General features: G+C 38.6%; 1 protein-coding gene across 5 annotated transcripts; it reads right to left on the bottom strand.

Moving 5' to 3' along the window:
• Positions 1–1,782: 1,782 nt before the first annotated feature.
• Positions 1,783–19,759, bottom strand: SFT2D1 (SFT2 domain containing 1). Of its 5 annotated transcripts, XM_062490222.1 has the most exons (9): positions 19,592–19,756; positions 13,465–13,551; positions 12,512–12,594; positions 9,166–9,247; positions 8,580–8,640; positions 6,765–6,800; positions 5,956–6,014; positions 4,575–4,604; positions 1,783–2,482 (listed from the first exon to the last, which is right to left on the bottom strand). In XM_062490222.1, exons 1-8 carry the CDS (start codon positions 19,652–19,654, stop codon positions 4,599–4,601), a joined length of 477 nt encoding a protein of 158 aa, XP_062346206.1. In that variant the 5' UTR covers positions 19,655–19,756; the 3' UTR covers positions 1,783–2,482; positions 4,575–4,598. The 5 variants fall into 5 exon arrangements, with proteins under 5 accessions (XP_062346206.1, XP_062346207.1, XP_062346203.1 ...); XM_062490223.1 differs by lacking the exon at positions 5,956–6,014 and having other exon boundaries at positions 19,592–19,759; XM_062490219.1 differs by lacking the exon at positions 8,580–8,640 and having other exon boundaries at positions 19,592–19,750.
• Between the last annotated feature and the right edge of the window lie 387 nt (positions 19,760–20,146).

The following is a 20,146-nucleotide window of genomic DNA, read 5'->3' as shown; positions in this document are numbered from 1 at the left end:
AGATCCTTCTTCTCGCTTCTGGGACAGAGCTAAAGCACATCCCCCCCGGTGGAGGTTTGTTGTTTGTTTGGAGTTTGGTTTGGGTTTTTGTGATGCCCAAGGCAGCAATTTCCTATCTTTTCAAGTACCCTAGCCATCAACAGGGGTTTGGAGTGGTTTCATGGAGCAGTAATAAGTAAACATGTATTTCCTACGGACCCAAGATGATTGCCACCACTCTGAAATTTAGCCTTAGAAGTCACGGCATATAATTTCTACAGCATTTACTTCAAAGTACTGTTTTAATTAGAGTACCAAAACTGTATAAAAAAATGGGTAGCACGTAAGCAATCCACAGGGACAGATCTTCACACCTATGGTTCCACACTATCATAAAGGGTATTACTACACTGTGAAGATTCCCCAGCTGTGAGCTCTTGGAATACTCACACACAGTAAACAAAGACAGGATGCGAAGGAGCAAAAGATACAGGCAAACCAACACAGACTCTCTGCTCTGTATTCAGATGGAGGAAGTAAACCCTTAAATGTCCAGGAGAGAAAACAAACAAACAAGGAAGGCACATGATATAACAGACCAAAATGCATATGAAAGCATACCAGCACATGGAACTTTTGGTTCTTGAACCCATTCTCTCCCGGTGATCTAAGTGTTGACAGATGAGTGGTAACTTCATAATCTACCACAGTGAATAAATAATTAAATAAATAGATTTTGAATAACCAATGTCATTCTAATTAAAGACTACAGTGAAGGTGACTGCGCACCACCAGAACTGGTGGGTGATGGGCAAAACCATGCTCTGGAGCAAATGAAGGCCTGGCCCTAAAGCACTAGTGGGATGGGGTGGGATCTCCCCAGTCAGCCCAGGTCAGCAGCAGCGACTGGGGAAGGGGCAGTCACTTCCAGGATGACACCCATCGCTGCCTATGCACATCCTACTTCATCTTCAATGCAAGCTAAAATCTGAAAGGAACCAGAAGTTCAGCCAAAGGTGCCCCAGTAGCCAGGGCTGTGGGCAGAGCTGGAGTAGCTGTCCCTACATCACACAGCACTAGCGAGCCCAAGAACCTGCTGTGGGGCCAGGACTACATGGCCCCCCTATCACCTGCAGGGAGGATGCCTCCCTGGAAATTTATTGTTACTGATCAGTTAAAAGGTGTGGCTTAGTTGGAAGTCTAGCCGCAAAATAATGCAATCACCCTGTACACAGCTTCCCCAAAAGTTGTTGCTATGTTTTGCAACATACACTGAGATTTAACAAGAACATACTGTACCACGATTTGTCTCTTTAGCCTGAACTCTGAATAGTAAAAACACTGAGGTTTCCCCCTCTTGACACTGCTGATCATGTCTTTTCAAAGCCATTCCTTCTCCTAGATTTGTGCATCAACAGAAAAAAAATCCAAACCAACTCAATTTTGAACACACATAAGGAAGCACATCCATCCTGTGCAAAACAGAACCTCCTGCAACATAGTATCAACCATCAAAGATTTAACTTCACTCCAGAACAATTGGACAGTTCTTAGCTGAAAAAATTAGACATGAGAACCTCTTACTGGAGCCAGGCAAAGTATTAGAGTACTTCAATCTACTACCAGGATTAAGTCAGAATGAACAGTTTGTCTAAACACTAAAAGAACCTTTAAGGTCACTTCTGCAAATCTATTAAACACATTTGGATATAGTCATATACACACATTTATGCTTTCACATTCAAGAGTAATGCTGAAATTTTCAGCCCTCTGTAGCTGATTCCTAAATTAAAATGCATCAGGCACTTCTAAAATGAATTTATTTCACAAATCTCATTCATACATTAGCCATAAGTTCTTTTAGTAAAAAGTATTTAGCTATGAAAGTCTTAAAAAAACCCCATTTAAAATACAGCTTTTTTAATAAAATCCAACAGGTTTTAAACATAGCTTTCACATTCTCATTAAGTTTTTTCCATAAGGCACATGTATAGACATTTCAAAGGAGCAGTTAATTATAATCTTCCAAATCTTTACAATGCTTATAAAACTCTGTCTTTGGAAAAGCATACAATGGATAATATACAAACATAAATGGCACATTGCAAGTTTTAGACAGAACTGTAAATGCAATCTTTATGCATATTACCCAGACCTTAGCGACTTGCCTCCACTGGGGAATAAACTGGATACAAAGTAGTGTTAAGACTACTCTGCATAAAGTATTTAAATATACTTTCTTCTTAAAAAAAAGCCTGGAAATTCCAGGGTAAACACAAATAATTCTCCAAACTTATTTAAAAAACTGTTTCTAGTAAAAATTATTTAATCTCCCAAGTGCAAAAGGCAAGGAAAATACTAAATTGCTACTGGGTATTTCAGAAGTAGAAAAGTAGTTTTTTGAGCAAAATTTACAAAGGAAAAAGTTGCTTTTTAAAGTGGACAGTGGTTCCTGGTTTTAATTTACCCTAGACAGGATGAGAAGCATTTAATCACAGCATCCCTTTAAAAAAGAAAAAAAAAAAAAGTCAGTGAAGATATTTGTTATCTTGTTTATATACATCTAAACCATTACCTATTTACAATTACAAATATGGCAGAAACTAAAGACAGATCAATATCAATAGCTGACCCAATACACGATCTGTGTGCGAGTGCCTCCACCAAAACAGCTAAAGCCTAAAGCCCAGGCTCAAGCCTGGTCAGTACCAAGAGTTTTCTGTGCTGTTTGCATTGCAAACCATGCTGAAATGCAGACACAGCTGCCAGGGCTCCAAGCTACATTGGAGCTGGACCATGACATTGAAGGAAATAAAGCACAAGCTGAAGGGTTTGAAGTGTGCACTGACACTGCAGGATGGAGAGAGCTGGTTCAGCCTTAAGGTCTGGAAGAGCTGGGGAGTTCCCTTTTTTCAGTCGACAAGAAACTGTTTTCTGACTGTTATACTCAGATCACTTACTTTAGTCTTCTTTATTTTCCCTTTTCTCAGAAAAGTAACAACTTACTAAGGAGTGCAATTTGCATTCTGTTGCTAGTCAGTTTAAAAAATAAAGAAACATACTAGAATCACTCCTTAAAGTCACTTAGCTGTAGGGGTTTTGGTTTTGTCCCATTTGTTTTTGTTTTCATTTGGGTCTGGCTTGGTGGGGCTTTTTGTTGCCAAGCCAACAGGAGAGTTAATTTAGGAAAAAACAAACAGAAACCAACAACCCCCACCCCAACAAACCCCTGAACAAGTAAAATGTTCTGAAGAACAAACTATGAGTAGAGTAAACTTCAAGGAATGATAATTTCATTAAATCAAGTGAAATGCATAAATTAAAAAAAATGACATAATACTATTCTCTGGCACTCAATATGGTTTAGATCATTGTTCCCATAAGAAAGACAGTCTATGCAAGAAATTTATGATACCACTCCACATAAGCAAATAACTTAGCAATCCCTAAAGAAATCACAGTATTACTAAAAGCATAAAATTCAGCTCTTTGGTTCATAAAATCTAATAGATAAATAAACCCAAAGAAATTAACTGATACATATAACCTAATGTTTTTCTGTCCAGAACTTAGAATTACTATTGGTAGGAAAGAATAAGTCAGACACCAGAAGCACAGCTTGCTTTCTCTACAGAGAAAGCCATTTAAAAAAAAGACAAAAAAAGGAATGAACTGAGACTGTCTCATGGCCATGGGAACTATAAAAATTTAGAATACTACTTCTGACTGGGTTAGCCTGAGTTGTCAGAAATAGTAAAATGACAGTTTGAAGCCTGAGTTCAGTTGTTTTATTCACTGAAATTATCAACGACTATCTTAAAAAAAATCCTTCCTTGATGAAATCTGAAACCTTAAAACAGTACAGATTTTTTTTTTTTTGGCAATGCTACAGGAAAATACCCGATGAAACGGATGGACAGTATTTCATGTTCTTTTTTCTCACACCTCTACTACAGCAAGACTCATTAAATGATATGGAAGTGCTTATTTTTTTATAAAAAACCCCACTGTCAGGAACTCCAAACTGCATTTTACATGAATCATAGATAAAACAGATTCTTACATTTGATTGCATGTGTTTTCACTATGTGTTTGGTCTGCTTTCATTCCCTTTTTGTAAACACCAGAATGAAAGAAAAGAGAGAAGCTTGCCAGAATGAAAATAAAGACAAAGTGTTGCCTCTGCCCCTCCTAAAAATGCTGGAGGAATTCAGAAATAGACACAGAAGCTGCCACTCTGATGTTTGTTTGCTTTTAACTAGGACTTCAGATCCGTAAGTTACCTTTAATTTTAGTACCAGAAAAGTCACTATTGCGTCACTGTATTATTAAATCATTGGAGACATTATTTAAACAAAACCTTGATTAATTTTCAATGGTGGAAACTAGAGAGAAATTTATTAAAGAGAATTACTATGTGTTGTATTTCTATTTAAAGCTTATATTAAGCATGACTTTTAAGTTCAGCTATGCCATTTTCCAAAAATTAAAAGGGAGGATGTTATATTTTTACACACATGCAAAGCACTTTTTACCCCTCCCCAGCACAAAGGTAACTGACCTTTGTTACAATGGAAATTATTATACAGACTCACCTTGCAAAAGGAATATAAGACAGACTATACCTGAAAAAAAGAGGAAAAAAGTATATTTGCAGAGTGTTCATGTCTCTCCTAGAACCAAATTACTTCACTTTAGCCCAGCATTAATAAAATCAACCCGTTGTAACAAAATTTTAAACAAGATTACCTATTCAATTTAATGCTTACCTGAGAAAAGATGACATGTTTGGACAATAACTAAATATAGTGACATGAATTTGGTTGGGTTTCTTTTTTTTTTTTAATGTAGTTCACAACTTCTATTGTGCATGAACTTAAAAAAGCAGACTTACTATTGCTAAATCCAAAAGGAATAGAGATTTCTGAGAAAACAGTACTCAAGATGCTAGAGATGTCTTTTAAACTGGAAAAAGTTAATCTAAATTACTATGCAAATATACATCTAATAACATCATTTATGTAACTAAATACAGATACATGCTGTAGGATAAATAATATTCCACAACTGTGACACTCAGACAGCTGACAATTCTATTATTCTCTGAAACTTGCTTCTCACAAGCGTCCAGGCAGTGTTCTCATGCCCAGCCTGATCAAACCCCAGGACACTTAACAAACGTGAACTGTCTGCTGCAAACACACAGACCACAGTCTGAGCTAGTGGTTTTCCCTCTATCTAGCACCATGCCCAACAGTCCCTGTCCTGAACAAATGGCTCCTTGTCCTCAGACCCACGTTCAGTACAGACTCTGTGTATTCACGGCAAGTTCAAACAACAACCTTGCTTGTTGCGGTCACCTTGTGGTCACCTTGGGTTGCCTGAGAGTGAGCACTAAGTAACTCACCTGGGACAAGGACACAAAACGTGTATCCCTGTGGAAAAAGCACTGACTTCCAGAACTTCTGCCAGGCCTGCAAGCATTCACCTGACTGCACTCACACACTGCCAAACCCAGCCCCTCTGAGTGCACTCATGGCCACCACAGCACTTGCTGCACTAAATTCACCCTCTCACATCCACCCACCCTTTACCCAGTATATTCCTGGGGCAGGACACACCCTATGAAAATGCTTTTTAGTTTCTTTCACTTCAAAAATCAAAAAATAGTTAGAATTTGAAAAAGAGGAGAGTATACTGTTACTTTTACAACAAGAAAAGGTATGAAATTTTTTTTGCACATGTATTCCTTTCATAAGGCTTTAGATAAGTTCACACATTGCAGAATATACTTCAAATTACCATTTTTGCAAGATGATTGAATATAGATTTTGCTGGAGTTACACAACCTAGCTGTGAAAAACAGATTGAGGCTAGCATTTGGGCACACTTATATGCGAATCATATATATAGGTTCATAATCATGCGGGTGTAGGGGCAGGGAGAAGAAATTAGAAGGAATTTTAAGAATCTTACCAGGTCATTGCCAAGAACTGCAATATGCAGAATAGCATTGCCAAACCTTTTTTGTTCCACTAAAGAAAAATAAAGCAAATACTCCAAGTCATTTAATTCTGCACCACACCAGTCTATACTGCAAACAATTAGCAGAGAATCAATCAAGAATTTATTTAAGTGACAATGCCTAAATTTCCTTGTCTTAATTTGCTGTTTCTTTCCCAACACCTCTCCTTCATTTGATCCATCACTCCATTAGCATCATGCTATGTAAACCTTTCCTAGCTTTGGAAATACCTAACAACATCAGTGTTAACACTCACTCACGTCACTGTACTTCTGCGAATACGGAAATTCATTCCAGTGACATATTTACTTCTATGGAATGCAACTACAGTTAGTTTTCAATGAAAATGCTTAAAGATACTTCTGGGTTGTTTTTATTTTTTTTTAATCTTAACCAGCTTAGTATTCTGTATCCATGGCTTCTAAAGATGGCTATACACTCTCTGATATTTTCCTAAATAAATATGCATCACTGAAACAAAACAATTTTTGAACTTGCTTTTCTTAGATTTTATTCTAGAGTTCTGCAGACTGAACCCGATGCTCTAGATTTTGCATTCTCATCTACATCACATGCAGGTAGAAGGATGCATTTGCTTTACAGTTAGCAGGCTTATCACTCCACCTAAGCTCAACTGCAGCTGACAACAAAAACACCATACACATGAGCTCACCGTTCCTCCACCACTGAACTGTATCTTAAAGCTACAATACAATAAACTAACTGAGATTCTTTTCAGAAAAAAAGTATTCTCACTTACCCAGAATACAGCACACAGAGTCAATATTAGGCAAAGCTGGAGTGAGAAGGAGAGACAAAAGAAAAAAAAAAAAGAATGAGTATTCAAATACACAACGAAGCAAGTACAGTAACAATTTCCATGTTTTGAATGGGCAATCAGCACTTGAAAATTGACTGATGAAACAAGAGGAGCTGAAGGCTGTCACACAGTGACTATATGATGAACTCCACGGAGTTTTCCAAAGCACAGTATGAAGTAAGCACGGCCAGAAGGGCTGAGACAAGTCTTGAAAGGCAGGAGTTGACTTGAGGAACCAGCAGGAGTATAAGCCTGTGTGTGCACCCCTATGTGTTGGTTCTATTAAGAGGTGGGCTTAGATGATAAAGCTTTACTGAAAGGAATCACGAAATCTGGTAACTGCTACTCTCTTATTCCAGTACATACTATCATTTTGAAGCTGGATTCATAACAGCTGTCTCTGACAAGAAAGATGTGTACATCGCTATGAACAACCCTTTATTAAAAGCATCCATTCTCAATTACAGGATCTGGCAAATACAGGCTATGCCTCATCTGCCAGTGTTTTTTCATCTGACACTAATGAGGAGTCCACGAGGGAGCAGCTGCCTCAGGTACAGTGAAAAAGCTCACATGAAGCTTTGTTCAATGTCCTTAAACACTTCAGATGGAACGTTACAATGATATGGTTCACTATGCCAAATAAACACACCATTTGTGCAAGCTTAACCATCACTTAGAACTTTTCCATTAGATCCTAACTGCCTTCCTCCATTTTTCATTACACAAAACAGAACAAAACCACAAATTGATTTTCACTTGAAAAAAAGTGTTGGTGTTTTATTGAAAAGACGAAAAGTAACACACTCTTGAAATTTTCCGATAATGTTTGTGACTCCTGAACTTCCTACAATTCTAGCTTTGTGTTAGGATGGGGATTAAAACAGTAAAATTGTCTCAAGTTCTCAAAACTTTAAATTTAGCAGTTCTTCTCTGTTTTACTGAAATTTCCATACTAAAAGTCTTAGCTCTTATCCAATGTTCATGTTCATTATTAAATGAAACCTTTCATTCTCATTTTCCCAATTTTGCTGGTAGCCTCTCTGAACAGGTAGCGTTTGCTCTGCTCTCCATTCTCTTTCCATTTCCCTGATGTGTTTTGTTTTTACAGCCTTCAAAGCACATTATTTTCTTTGTCACCATGTCTGAGCACAGTGGATGACAGGATCAGCGAAGCAAAATTATTTTTTGTGCCTCCTATTTTAAGTGTCTGGCTTAGGCTCTCAGTTTCATTGGAAAAAGCCCACAGCTATAAAGTGTTGGAGAATTCAGGCTCAGCAAACAGAGACTCTATGGAGAACCAGAGATAATCTTGGACATTTTTAATTCACGCTTACAAAATGTAACCCTCCTAGGACTTGTAACTTGCTATGAGTTGAAAATAATGACAGAACAAAACAAAAACACTCAAAACACAACAAACCTCTTAAACAAAGTTTGGAGTCCAAGCAATGACCAAATTACTTCCTCAAAAGACAGGGGCATATGTAAGCTTCTCAAATAAGATTATAACTATTTTTTAATGTAGGAAGGAAAGGATGGAAAGAGGAAGAATATGCAACCTCCATATAACAGCCATCCAGAAAAAGATTATGAAGACTTTCTTAGCCACCAAACTAGAAAAACAAGTTATATGATAAGGAGAAAAGGAAAGCCACATACATTTCAAAAATAAAAGTTGAAACAAATCAGTAGGAACAAGAGAGAAAAGTATTCAACAGAGAAGCAGCAAGGGAAGAAAGTTGTTTTAACTACCTAATATAGAGCTTTGGTATAGGAATTCTGATACTGAGGAGAAGGCTTTTTCCCCATCCTCCTGGAAGAAGAAGTTATGGTCATGGAAGTGAAGGAGCCAGGTATGTCACAATGGAGCATCTCAAAGTTGAACATGGGGCTGCCAGACCTTGGGGAAATAAATTAATTTTCTCCACTGCCTTGAAAGTGCTGAACCACTGACCTTTACAGGCCGAGCTGTAGCCACAAAACAACTGTCAAGCTACACTTGGGGGCCACTGACTTTTCACAGTAGTTAAAAAGTCTCTCCCCTTGTTTTTAAAGAAAATATTTTAGAAAATAAATTAAAAACAATTAATCTGCTATTACCATTTACTAAGAGATATTTCGTAAGGAACATTTAACACAAAATTATTAATAAAAAAAATCATGAAAGACAAAAACACAGATGTTCACAGAAAGGAGCCAGATGATCTTTGTGACTTACAGCTTTCTCTGCAGAAGAAAGAGGCAGACTGAGAAATAACCTCCCTTTACTAAAGCATCAAATTTAGCTTTCAGGCTAAAGGGAAACTTTAATAAAAGGAAACAAAGATAGTATATTTACCAACATCACAATTGTAGCTATTAATCGTTTTGGATCAAACATTGCTTTCAGTTGCTTCAGTGGCCCCATGAGGAAACATGTACTAATAGGAGAGAAAAAACAAAACAAATTGTAAATCACTTTCAAATAACTCTTTCTAAAACACTACAGGTAATTAATCAGTTTTCCAACAGATAGATGACTACAAAGGCTTTAAAAAAAGATATTTCAGTGCTTAGCAACAGAAACTAACTAGAACAGAAGGTGAAATACTCCATGAATTCAGCCCTGGCAACAGTTTATGAGTCACCCTTGGTCACGAAATTCTTTCCAAAATATTACCATAGTGAAAAAAAGTAACAGGCAAATACAAGGACACTTATATTGGTTGAGATAAGAGAGGACAGAGTGTGACAAGGATATACTTAAGGAATAACAGAAGAGCATAGAAGCAAATCAGTTTTCATGAACTCTTTCATCAAATAAGAAGACACATTTCCACTAATAATCTGTTTGATGGTGCTGCATGCCATTTATAAATAAAGACGATTAAGAAAGCAGTGCAGTTACAGTTAAATTTAAATCATGTTAAGAGATACAAAATGGGGGGATATTGAACAATGACTATAAGTAGATCTATATGGATTTAGACATGGGTGGGTGGTCAAGATGTTTTGCTTGTTATTTTAAGGTGGCAGGCACCATAATAGATAAGATGAGAAAACTCAACTGCAGAAGTAAATGAGATCATATCCAAGATTTCAGGAAAGATAATGAGAACAAATATAGTGGTTGGAGCTCTTTACGTTACCAAAACAAAACATTATAAGTATAGAGGAGTTACCAAGTTGAAGTCTGCTGAATTTTGTGCTGAAGCCATTATAACAACTGACTTGCCAAAATAATGTCAAGTTACAAAGACCAACCTGCTGTAGAAAACTTTTGTTTACCAAGAATTTTTTTTTTTTTTACCCAGGCAGAATGCAAGTAGCTACAATCAAGGTTACAGGGAAGCTCTACCTCTTTTAGTCAAACTCAGCCAGCAAAAAGGCAGGAAAAACTTCAGTAGCTTATGTTAATCCTCCTGCTTTTTCCTGCTCTGTAGTTAATTTGAGGGGAGAATGAAAACCATCAGCAACACCACATGCTGTACCTTTTTATGCAAAGAAATGCCATCTGAACTAAGAGTTCACAACCTCAGGAGTAACTGTCAGGCTTCAAATATTTGAGATCAGTCTCTTTCTTCCTCGTCATTCTGCTTTGTAGAAAACACAGAAATTTAATGAGAGAGTTAAAATGCTTGTAATCTTGTGGTGGTCTGAATGCTTTACTACAGAGCAGAAAACCTAGTCTAACTCCTTTTCTAGTCAATCATTTTGTCATGAAATGAAGCAGGGAAGAGTTTGATAGAGCTTCCTCCTGAAATCAATCATAAGCCTTCTACGACAGAGAAAATATGGGAATCCACATTCCAGGTAGCAAACAGAACTCAATTTTCCACATCCAGATGTTCTCCTATCAGCAACTTTGTACATGTATCTCCTTCACTTTTTTTTATCTGATGCAGACAGACCCCAAATGTCCATATTAAATGGAAAAAAGTTATCACAATTCAATAGAAAAAGAAAAATTTTGCATTCACTGCAATCCAAATTATTTTTCTCTCAGTATTTTTTCATCTTGTCTGCTGAGACATAAAATTAAATTAAGACCAAAAAAAGGGGATGTGAAGAACTAAAAGAAAATATTAGTTAGCTAGTGGAAGGATTGGGATGAGAAAAATACAGTGGTAAAACAGAGTTAAGTTTGGCCACATAAAATAGGCAGAAAAAATAAACAAAGAAAAATGCATTGTTTGTAATCTAATTCATATTGATAAGACCTTCTGCACAAGAGCAGCTCCAGAGATGAGAAGAGATTCCATACAGAGCAGAAAGAAAGGCTGGAAAAAAATTCTAGACACCCTCCAGTTAAACAGAATAATTCTTTAAGATACACCATTCTCTAGGAGACGCACTTAGCATCCCTGAATGGTAACTGCATTTTGGTTTAAACAGACTTGTAAACAAGCCTGGAAAAGTTTAAATCTGCTTGCCAGTTTGGGACTTCATTGTCATCTCCTACTGTTCTTAGAACACAGTTGCCTGTTTTTTATATCCAAAAGGACTACTGAAGGGAAAATGGGCCTCTTTTTTCTTCTAATTTTAGCTGGAGTGCAGACTAAAGTTTTTCAGCATTCTCCTTAGAGGAATACTAGTCTGTAAAAACTTTCCTCTTAACTCAATTAGACTCAATTAGTACTAAGTTTCGAAAAAGCTCATTTAAGTTGAAGAAGTGAAAACACACTCAAAGTACCAGGTATAAACAACACAACCAAAAAATCTCACCCCTACCCAACAACAGAGAATAAAGAGTAAGATAATGGAGAGAAAGGCAAACACTTAGCTTTGCCTGTCTCCAGTATTAACTTTTTGTCTTGTTTTAGTATGAGATGGAGTAGTTCTACAACTGAGACTCAAAGTCAGTATAGACATTATTGTCTCCTAAGAAATTTGTTGAGGAAAAGCAGTATCTTCACATCTCTCAAATGTTAGTGTCACATTGCCTGAGTTCTAACAGATTAAAAATGCTTTGACTCAAAAGTTAAGCTACTTGACTAAAGTCAGTCTGTGAAAGTCAAGACAAGACTCCATGGAGTTTGAGTCCCATGGCCGTGCCTCAACTACACTAAGATAATAAGAGAAGGAGGACAAACAGAAAGTGAAAATACCTTAAAGATACTAAGTTGTTTCTTATGTGTCTTTCAAACTGTGAAAGTTTTCAATCTTAAGAGGCCCCCTTCTGCAAATCTTTTAGGACTAACTGTTACATGGAACAGAGAGTTTAAAAATACACTATGAGCAAATTTTAGCTTCTGCCTTCAGCATTACAGTCAAAACAAGGATTTCCTGAATGTTTCCTTTTTGAAAATTTTCTTGGAAACAGGATGATCTTTTTTATAAGCATAAAGGTCCTTATAGTAACCAAGTATCCATACAGAGGGCAGACTACTAGTTTGCTCCTGAAGCTGAGGTACTTCTGTACCCGGCAGAAGGACTTAGCAAGGACTTTTACTTTGTAAAAAGTACAAAACTTTCCGCTAGAAATTTGTTATTCATACTTCAAATAGCAGTTGTGATGCATCCACAAACAGGTAAGGTAACTGATAAACAACAAAACTGTAAAACAAACAAGTTTTTGTTATTAGCATTCAATACAAAACAATGCTGTTTATACACAACAGAGGCAGCACTCCAGAGTAAAAGAAAATGGAAATGTAGCTGAAAAGGAGGCCAATTTTCTAAAATCAATAACTAAGAAATCATACCTGGCAAGCGCAGCAATATTTCCCAGGGTGTAGAACACTGCAAAAAGTTTGATCCCCTTTGGGAGCCATAGCAATGCTGTTCCCTATAAAAGACAGCTTATTGATAAATTTACAAATAGTTAATTCAATTTTTTTAGATTCTGTAGTCTATAAATACAACATCATACTATGAAGAACATCATTTTGACACACACTAGCAGAGCACACTGCTCTCAGAGTTGCAACAGTCACTACCCCAGCACTCTTCTATTGCCACCTGCTGGCAATAAAAATCACTGGATTTCTAGATATTTTTACAACTAGGCAATGTTTGAACACATTTATTTGTACTGTTTATATCCTATTTCACAACACTTTCACTTTTGTTACAATGCCCCACTGTACACCGTACACCTCTGCACACAACATAAAATATCATAAAGCTGCACTAATACTCTCCTCCAATCAACCACTTGGGTTTGCAGCCTAAATACACACACTGAGGCTGAATAGAAACGTTTTAGAACTCTTACTTCCAGACATCTCTTCTTTCCACCGAACTTAAATCCAAAGCCTTCATGCTACAACTGTGGTTTCTTCAGCCTCTACAAACCTTTCAAGCTTCCCCCCTCTTATTTCCTTTTACTGGAGGGAATAAAAATAAGGTGGGTACACACCTCTTTTCTAATACACCAATTACAAAAAATAGAGAGTATTTTGTCAGTGTTCAAACCTTTTAGAGTAAGAAAATGTATTATGCTACAGTAAAAATGCTCTCTTCTGTAACTGGAAGAAAAATGGCCAAAATAATAATTTATAGATTGACACAGCCAATTATAATTTAACGTCCAGTTAAATAAATAAATAAAACATTTAGAATGCAGGATAAAACAAACATGGAATCACACATAAAAGGAATGAGGTTCAACTGTAAAAAAGTAATAAAGCACAAGGAAAGAAATAACTTTACTTACAAGAAAAGAACACACAATGCCAGCAACAAAGCATATGGCAAACCATCTGACTCGAGTACCAAAGCTGAGTGTTGAGGCATCAAGGACCTTAATAAGATAGGAAAAAGATGATATTACAAACCCAGTTTAGAACAATCTAAAGGACAATTTTTTCCTTACCACCATAGTCCTTAATTTCAAACAAAATCATTTTTAGCTGGAAATAATTATTTTACCTTGCCTAACAGTTGCTTGTGTCTGAATTCTTTCATATTACAAAATCATATTAGTCTGGAACATATGGAAACATATTTACAAACAAACAAAAAAGACAAAACCCATAAAGGTATATCCTGGCATGCAAGCAATGCTGCTTCACTTTCAAACAGATTTTTTTATCACCACTCAATTGAAAAGAGTCACAATTGTACCAAATCAAAAGAATGAATGGATCTTCCAGCAATTTGCAGCGGAATTAATCTATTCGTGCAACACTGTAGGTTACTATAGAAATTACCACCTTTTCCTGTTACTAGAGAGAATCCCTAGTACATAGTAATGCCAAGTATCCACTGCAAGCATTTACAACTCCCATTACTGTTCCAATTACCTTCCTGAAGGTGTAGGCAGACTAACAGTTTGTCTCATCAGACTAAGTTAACTTGCTGAAAGGGAATATTTCACTTCCTGCTTCTCCAGAGTGACTCCAGAACATAATGAGCTGAGCTACCTGACACAACTCCTGACATGAGAACAGAATTAGTGTTCCTTCTATTCTGCTGACTTGGCTAATGAGCCAAGCCAGCTCTGCAAGCTGTCAGAAAAGCAGCAGGGCTGAAGTAAGGAAAGAGGCAGGGCCATGTGTCTGGCAGAAAGGCTCCTTTCAGCAGAAGTGATTTGGTAGACATGCTCAGCTCATCTCCACCCATGCTGTAAGAACAATACATTTCATCTTACTCCAGGTCACTACAATTAAATGTAATTTCTGTTCTAAACTGGCCTAGTAAGTGAAGTGTTGCGTCAGCTTAGATAAAAATTATTTTAAAAAAACAACTTTCCTATTTGTTCAGACGTCACAGGCAAACTTACTCTCTTGTTATCTTCTTAACAGGTATTTTAATCAAGCCTTATTAACCAAATATACCTGATAGATCTTCCCCAGCCAATGATATTTCTCCTTATCTCTTGAGAAATTTCTCTCTCAAGCAGTGGTAAGCTAACCAAGGAAATCTGGTTAAAACAATTTCATATCTGTACAAACAAAGAATCCTTATCTAGTCTAATAAAAGACTGCCACATGCATGCACACCTGAAGATGCTGTGATGACAGAACTTTCCAAAGGTCAGATGATGCAGCTTACCTTGTTAGGTCCAACACTTTATCCTTATGTATGCATTAAAGAAATAAACAAAAACAGTAACTGAACGACGGTTTAGTATTTTAAATGATGTTTGATAGCCAGAGTCCTGAATTCCTAGCTGGTAGCACACAGCTGAAAATATGTATTTCAATCATGCCCTTAGTTACACCTATCCATAAAACTAATCACAAGCACAAACACACAGAGAGTAAAAATCCTTTCCATCTCTGCTCAGAAATGAAGTGCAGATAGGCCAAAAATATCAGTAACCCAACACACATATTTCAGATTGCCTAGAAAACAGGGATAGGATGAAGATAAATCCTTAATTCAGGTGCATCAGGCTCATTGCTGCCACTTACTACTCTTCTAATCTTATTACCTGACAGTGTTCCTGAAGTGACTACCAGGACATTTCATTCTTCAAATAAACTTGAAAACAGCTTTATCTTCATTTAATTCCCTAACACTTAAGAGGTGTGGAAAAAAAACAACAAACAGTACAAGAAATAAGAGAACCACACAAAGGCTTGGAGCAAAAAATACCACAAACCCCAAAAAGTTTGATACATTTTATGGCTTTAACTCTTAAAAACTGATTGAAAATATATGCACATGAAGATAAGCTGTGGCATGAGGGCTGCAAGAGCATTCTGTGTAATAACAAAACTAAATACATTAAATGGTATTAAAATGAAGGCTCATCCTTCCAACCATTCCCAATGATGTCACCATCTATGTTGTCAAGCTGAACCTATTTAATGTAGTGCTTGAAATCCTGAAACTGGGGATGTGGTAATGCATTTTCTTAGTCCATAATACCAAAGGGGACTGGGGGAAGACCTCACTGCAGTCTACAGCTTCCTTATGAGGGGAAGCAGAAGGGCAGACACTGACCACTTCTCTGTGGTGACCAGAGACTCGACATGAGGGAAGAGCTGAAGCTGTGAAAGGAGGTTTAGGCTGGTTATCAGAAAAAGGTTTCTCACCCAGAGAGTGTTTGGGCACTGAGACAGGCTCCCAGGAAAGTGGTCACAGCACCAGCCTGACAGAGCTCAAGAAGCATTTGGACAATGCACCCAGGCATACGGTGTGACGCCTGGAGATGGTGCTGTTGAGGGCCAGGAACTGGACTCAATGGTCCTTTTGGGTCCCTTCCAAGTCAGGATATTCTATAATTTACACTTTTTGAGTTTCATGGAGGCAATGGAACTCATTGCCTTTCCAAGGCAACGTTCCACCTGTTTCACGCTGCAGAGAAGCACCTTGCTGCAGAAGTTGAGTCAGAGATACACACTTCAGCTGCATAAACCAGAGACACCAGCTTGTGCTAAAATGCCAGGTTCACTCTAGAAGCTGAATTTCTGACATTGCATGTACCCTATCACAGGTGCTGCAGGCAGTAATTTCTATACTAGGGACCATGAGACACCCCGAGGTAACAGCTTAGGTTCTCAGAAACTATGAACCCTAAGAAAAAGGAAGTCTAAGCTGCCCTTGCAACTAAAGCAGGAAGCAAGGCAAAGGTGCTAAAGATTCTTTTGTGTGTCTGACATAAATTATACAGCTAATCTCAGATTTCAGATAAAAGGAGTTGCCATTGCAGTCTATGGTATATGCATTAGCAAAAGCTTTTACTTAGGAGACTGAAAAAATTGCCAGGCATGTTCCATATCTGTAGTTTGTGTGGAGAACTACATAGCAGTGGTGGCAAGGGAATTCCTGCAAAACATACCCATATTGCTGTACTGCTTATCAGCTTGTTTCTAACAAGTAAAAGAAAAATTAAACTGAAATCAACAAAAGGAAATCCTTAGTTTTCTACTGCTAAACTTTAATGCCAAACTCCTGGGCAAGAAGCAAAGCTTTTTATTCACAGCTATTTCAAGTTAATAGTATATGAAAGAAATGCCCAAGACATCCAAAGATCAAGAGGAAATCCTAAGTGGACATGAATTTGGAATGGAGACTTTCTGAAACATAAGGAACAGCCTTGCAATAGCCTGATACATGAGTTATAAGTATCAATAACAGCATCATTTCTGAATAGTCTGCAATGGACACACCATAAACAATATGAAGATAATCCACAAGGCTGCCTTTGATCAAAAATATTTCTTGTGGCTCTGAACACCCACCTGGGCTCCCCCCATATATTAATGATTTTCTAAGAGTTTTCCATGTGGGGAAACAGAAAAACAGAACCACTTTATTTTACTAGTCCAAAAGCTAACAATTACATCTTTTCTCAATGGTATATATGCAAGTAATGGGGAAAATTCAAAGAAACATTGAGTAAATTTGCAGAATTGAGTTTCTAAGCCATAGTGAAAAAAACATTTCTAGAGATACATTCTCATCTTTCCCCAACAAGCCTCCTTATATGTACTCCTATCAGCAGTTTAAAGTAAAACACAAGAAACATAAGAAATTAAATATAAGAAATGTAATATAAAATCTCTTTTAAAAATATATGAAATACCTGGTCTATTCCTCTTTGTTGAAATCTTGTTGAGTGCTTTAAGCAGCTGTCAGCTGTCATGCAACATCCAATGTATCATCACATGGACTATTTTACACTACATTTTACATTCGTTTTCGTGTTGATAAAACTACACAGCATAATTCTGCCCTGAAAATATCATAACACAGCTACATTTATTATTTATTATTGATCTTTTTGGCAATTCATTCCCTTTTTAAAATTATGTTTAGAATAATGGATCTAATTGCAGCAAGAAACAGCTGGTCATCTGAAGAGTTTAGAAAGTATAGAAAGACTTCACTGAATCATCACACAGTTCTTTCATTATAGACTTGTCTTCTACTTAGCAGGAATGACTTGTGACTTCATAATGGTTCTGCAAAAATCTAGGGAAAGAATACAGAGATCTATGGATAAGAACCATATGATGGCAACTACACAACTATCAGATATTCCAAAGAGAGGGCCTTTGTTTTCAGCCAAACACATGACTAGTCTGCAGAAAAATGATGAAAACAGCTGAAGACTTTACACACACAATGCATAACCTCACACTTTCTTTCACAGCCCCACCTCTTACCAAGTGTTCCTCTCTGCATGAGTGCACACACTTTTTTTGCTCTAACACACACACTTTAAAAATAGTCAGCACCACTCAGCTCTAGCTTTAGTGAATGTCACATATGAATTTCCTGTCTAAAAAGAGGCTTGATTTCCACTGTTCTAAAAACACATTGCTACCTTGAGAGAAAAATACAGCTGAGAAATTGCCTGATCTAAACACTTGACTTTTTTTTAAAGTCAGGGGGTATTTATTTATTTTAAAGATCTTTCTGGTTCATCTCAGCATGAAGCTCCTTTGCAGTGCACCCAAGATATGTTTATAAGTTTTCTTCTATCATGTACTGAACAGACTTTAAGTATAGGCAGATTTTTCTTATTTGAAGTCTTTTTCTGGTTGTAACAGCATCATTACATGCAATAGTGAAATCCTATATAGTTTAATTACTGACATTAAACAAATTAGACACATTATTAGTTCAGTTCTCTCCACAGGATATAAACCTCACATATAAAAGCATTAAATATCCAAGCATTTATCTACTGACTGCCACCTTAAAACAACTATCACAGCATCAAGTAACAGAAAACTGCGTCACTATCACATGCCTTGCGTGAAATGTGCCTGGTGATGGCAGAATAATCAATTCTCTTGGAAAGTATTTCTTTAATAATCCTGAGAAGAACAGGAGGTAAAGCATCCCCTCCAAATGCTGGCAGCCAGTTCTGGTGTGAAAGGGCACAGATTCTACACTGTTTCCAGAATCAGTGGACACAATTTAGGTGCTTTGCCGTGGCAGAGAAGCCAAATTAATGAACCTTGAAGACCAAATGCAACTCAACGCAAAACCAAGTGAAGCATGCCAGCAGCAAGCTGCTACAACTAACATTATGCCAGCTATGCTCAGGTTGTGCTGGTTCCCCAAGGTTTGTGAGCCACAGCCCAGATCCCAGCCACATTCCAGCCTCCTCCACCACGCTCCAGCAGTCTGGAAGTAGCAAGCAGTAGATATTCCTTGATGTAGGGCACTTTGACCTGCAGTCACATGAATTAAGAGGGAGCTAAAGGAATAAATGGTTCTTTGTAAGAATGCTCAGCTTTGCTTCATCCCAGAGATTAGTTCTCAGGAATGTATGGTCTTCAAACACAGTAAAAACGAAACAAAAAAGCCTGCTAACAATGAGGAAGATAATGGCAAGGAAATAGAAAAATTAAGCCACACTTAAGGAATAAGGGGCAAAAAGTAACTTCAGCAGAATGTAGACAAAACTAGTTTGTCTAAAGAAAACCTTTGTTTCTACAAATTTAAGGGCATAAAGGTAATGGAGAAACAATTTACACTGAATCGCAGACTCAGTCGGGTTGGAAGGGAGCATAGCATATTATCTGGTTCAAGCTCCCTGCTTAAGCACAAGAAAACTTCGAAGAAACTCAAGGATCCCAAGCCACCAACACAGCCGAAAGCTTTACACGAAAGTAACTCGCCAAACCTCGTCCTCCGGGCAGAGCCTGCCGCCCACTAGCCCCGTCCCTCGGCGCACGCCGCAAACTTCGGTCTCTCCTTTGCCCGCCCCGCTCTGACACGGTGGGGCAGGCAGCGGGGTGTGCCTGGGTGCAGGCCGGGGACGGGGGAAAGCAGCGGGGGGAACGCGGCAGCGCCCGAGACACGGAGCCCGGGCCCTGTAGCGCCGCTCCACCCCCGCGCCGCGGAAAGGAGAGCGGGCTCTGGCCGGGCCGTACCTGCGCCGTCAGACCCTGCTCCTCGTCGTCCTGCCCGGTCAGCACCCGCCGCAGCTTCTCCATGGCGGCCCTCCCTGGGCAGGGCCGGGCCGGGCCGGGCCGTGACGGGGCCGCGCTACGCCACAGGCCGCCGGCCCAACCGGAAGTGACGCGCGCCCCGAGGCGGTGGCGGGGCCGCGCCTGCGCATTCCCGGTCGAGCCCTGGTGCGGCCCTCGCTGCAGGCGCCGGGGAGGCAGAGGGGCTTCTTCAGCCAGAGCTCGGCTTCATCGCCACCCGCGGAATCGGCCTTCGCACAGCAGCGTGATTTGCATGAGCGCGGCGAACACAGGACGTAGAGTACAGAACACAGCACCGCGGGTGCGCGGGGCCCCGGTGGAATCGCGTGGGACACGCTGGTGCTGGGGTACCTCCTGCAGGTGGAACTTCCTGAGCATCAGTTTCTGCCCTATGCCTCCGGTGCCACAGGAAGGTCCACTTGGCTACGGGGACGAACTTTGCCGGGCAGGTGACCTAGCACTGGAACAGATTGTCGTCCCGAGGCGTTGTGTAGTCTC

Source organism: Cinclus cinclus, chromosome 3 (genome assembly GCF_963662255.1).
Source record: "Cinclus cinclus chromosome 3, bCinCin1.1, whole genome shotgun sequence".
Taxonomy (NCBI): Eukaryota; Metazoa; Chordata; class Aves; order Passeriformes; family Cinclidae; genus Cinclus; species Cinclus cinclus.
Note: the sequence above shows the minus strand (reverse complement) of the source record. Positions and strands in the feature narration are given on the sequence as shown.

Excerpts from the sequence above, each read along its gene's own strand:
- SFT2D1 (XM_062490219.1), bottom strand. The coding sequence starts at position 19,654 with ATGGAGAAGCTGCGGCGGGTGCTGACCGGGCAGGACGACGAGGAGCAG. Across the intron at positions 13,552-19,591 it reads AGCAGGGTCTGACGGCGCAG|GTCCTTGATGCCTCAACACT; the intron begins GTACGGCCCGGC and ends TATCTTATTAAG. Across the intron at positions 4,605-5,955 it reads CAGTTCTTGGCAATGACCTG|GTATAGTCTGTCTTATATTC; the intron begins GTAAGATTCTTA and ends TCTTTTTTTCAG.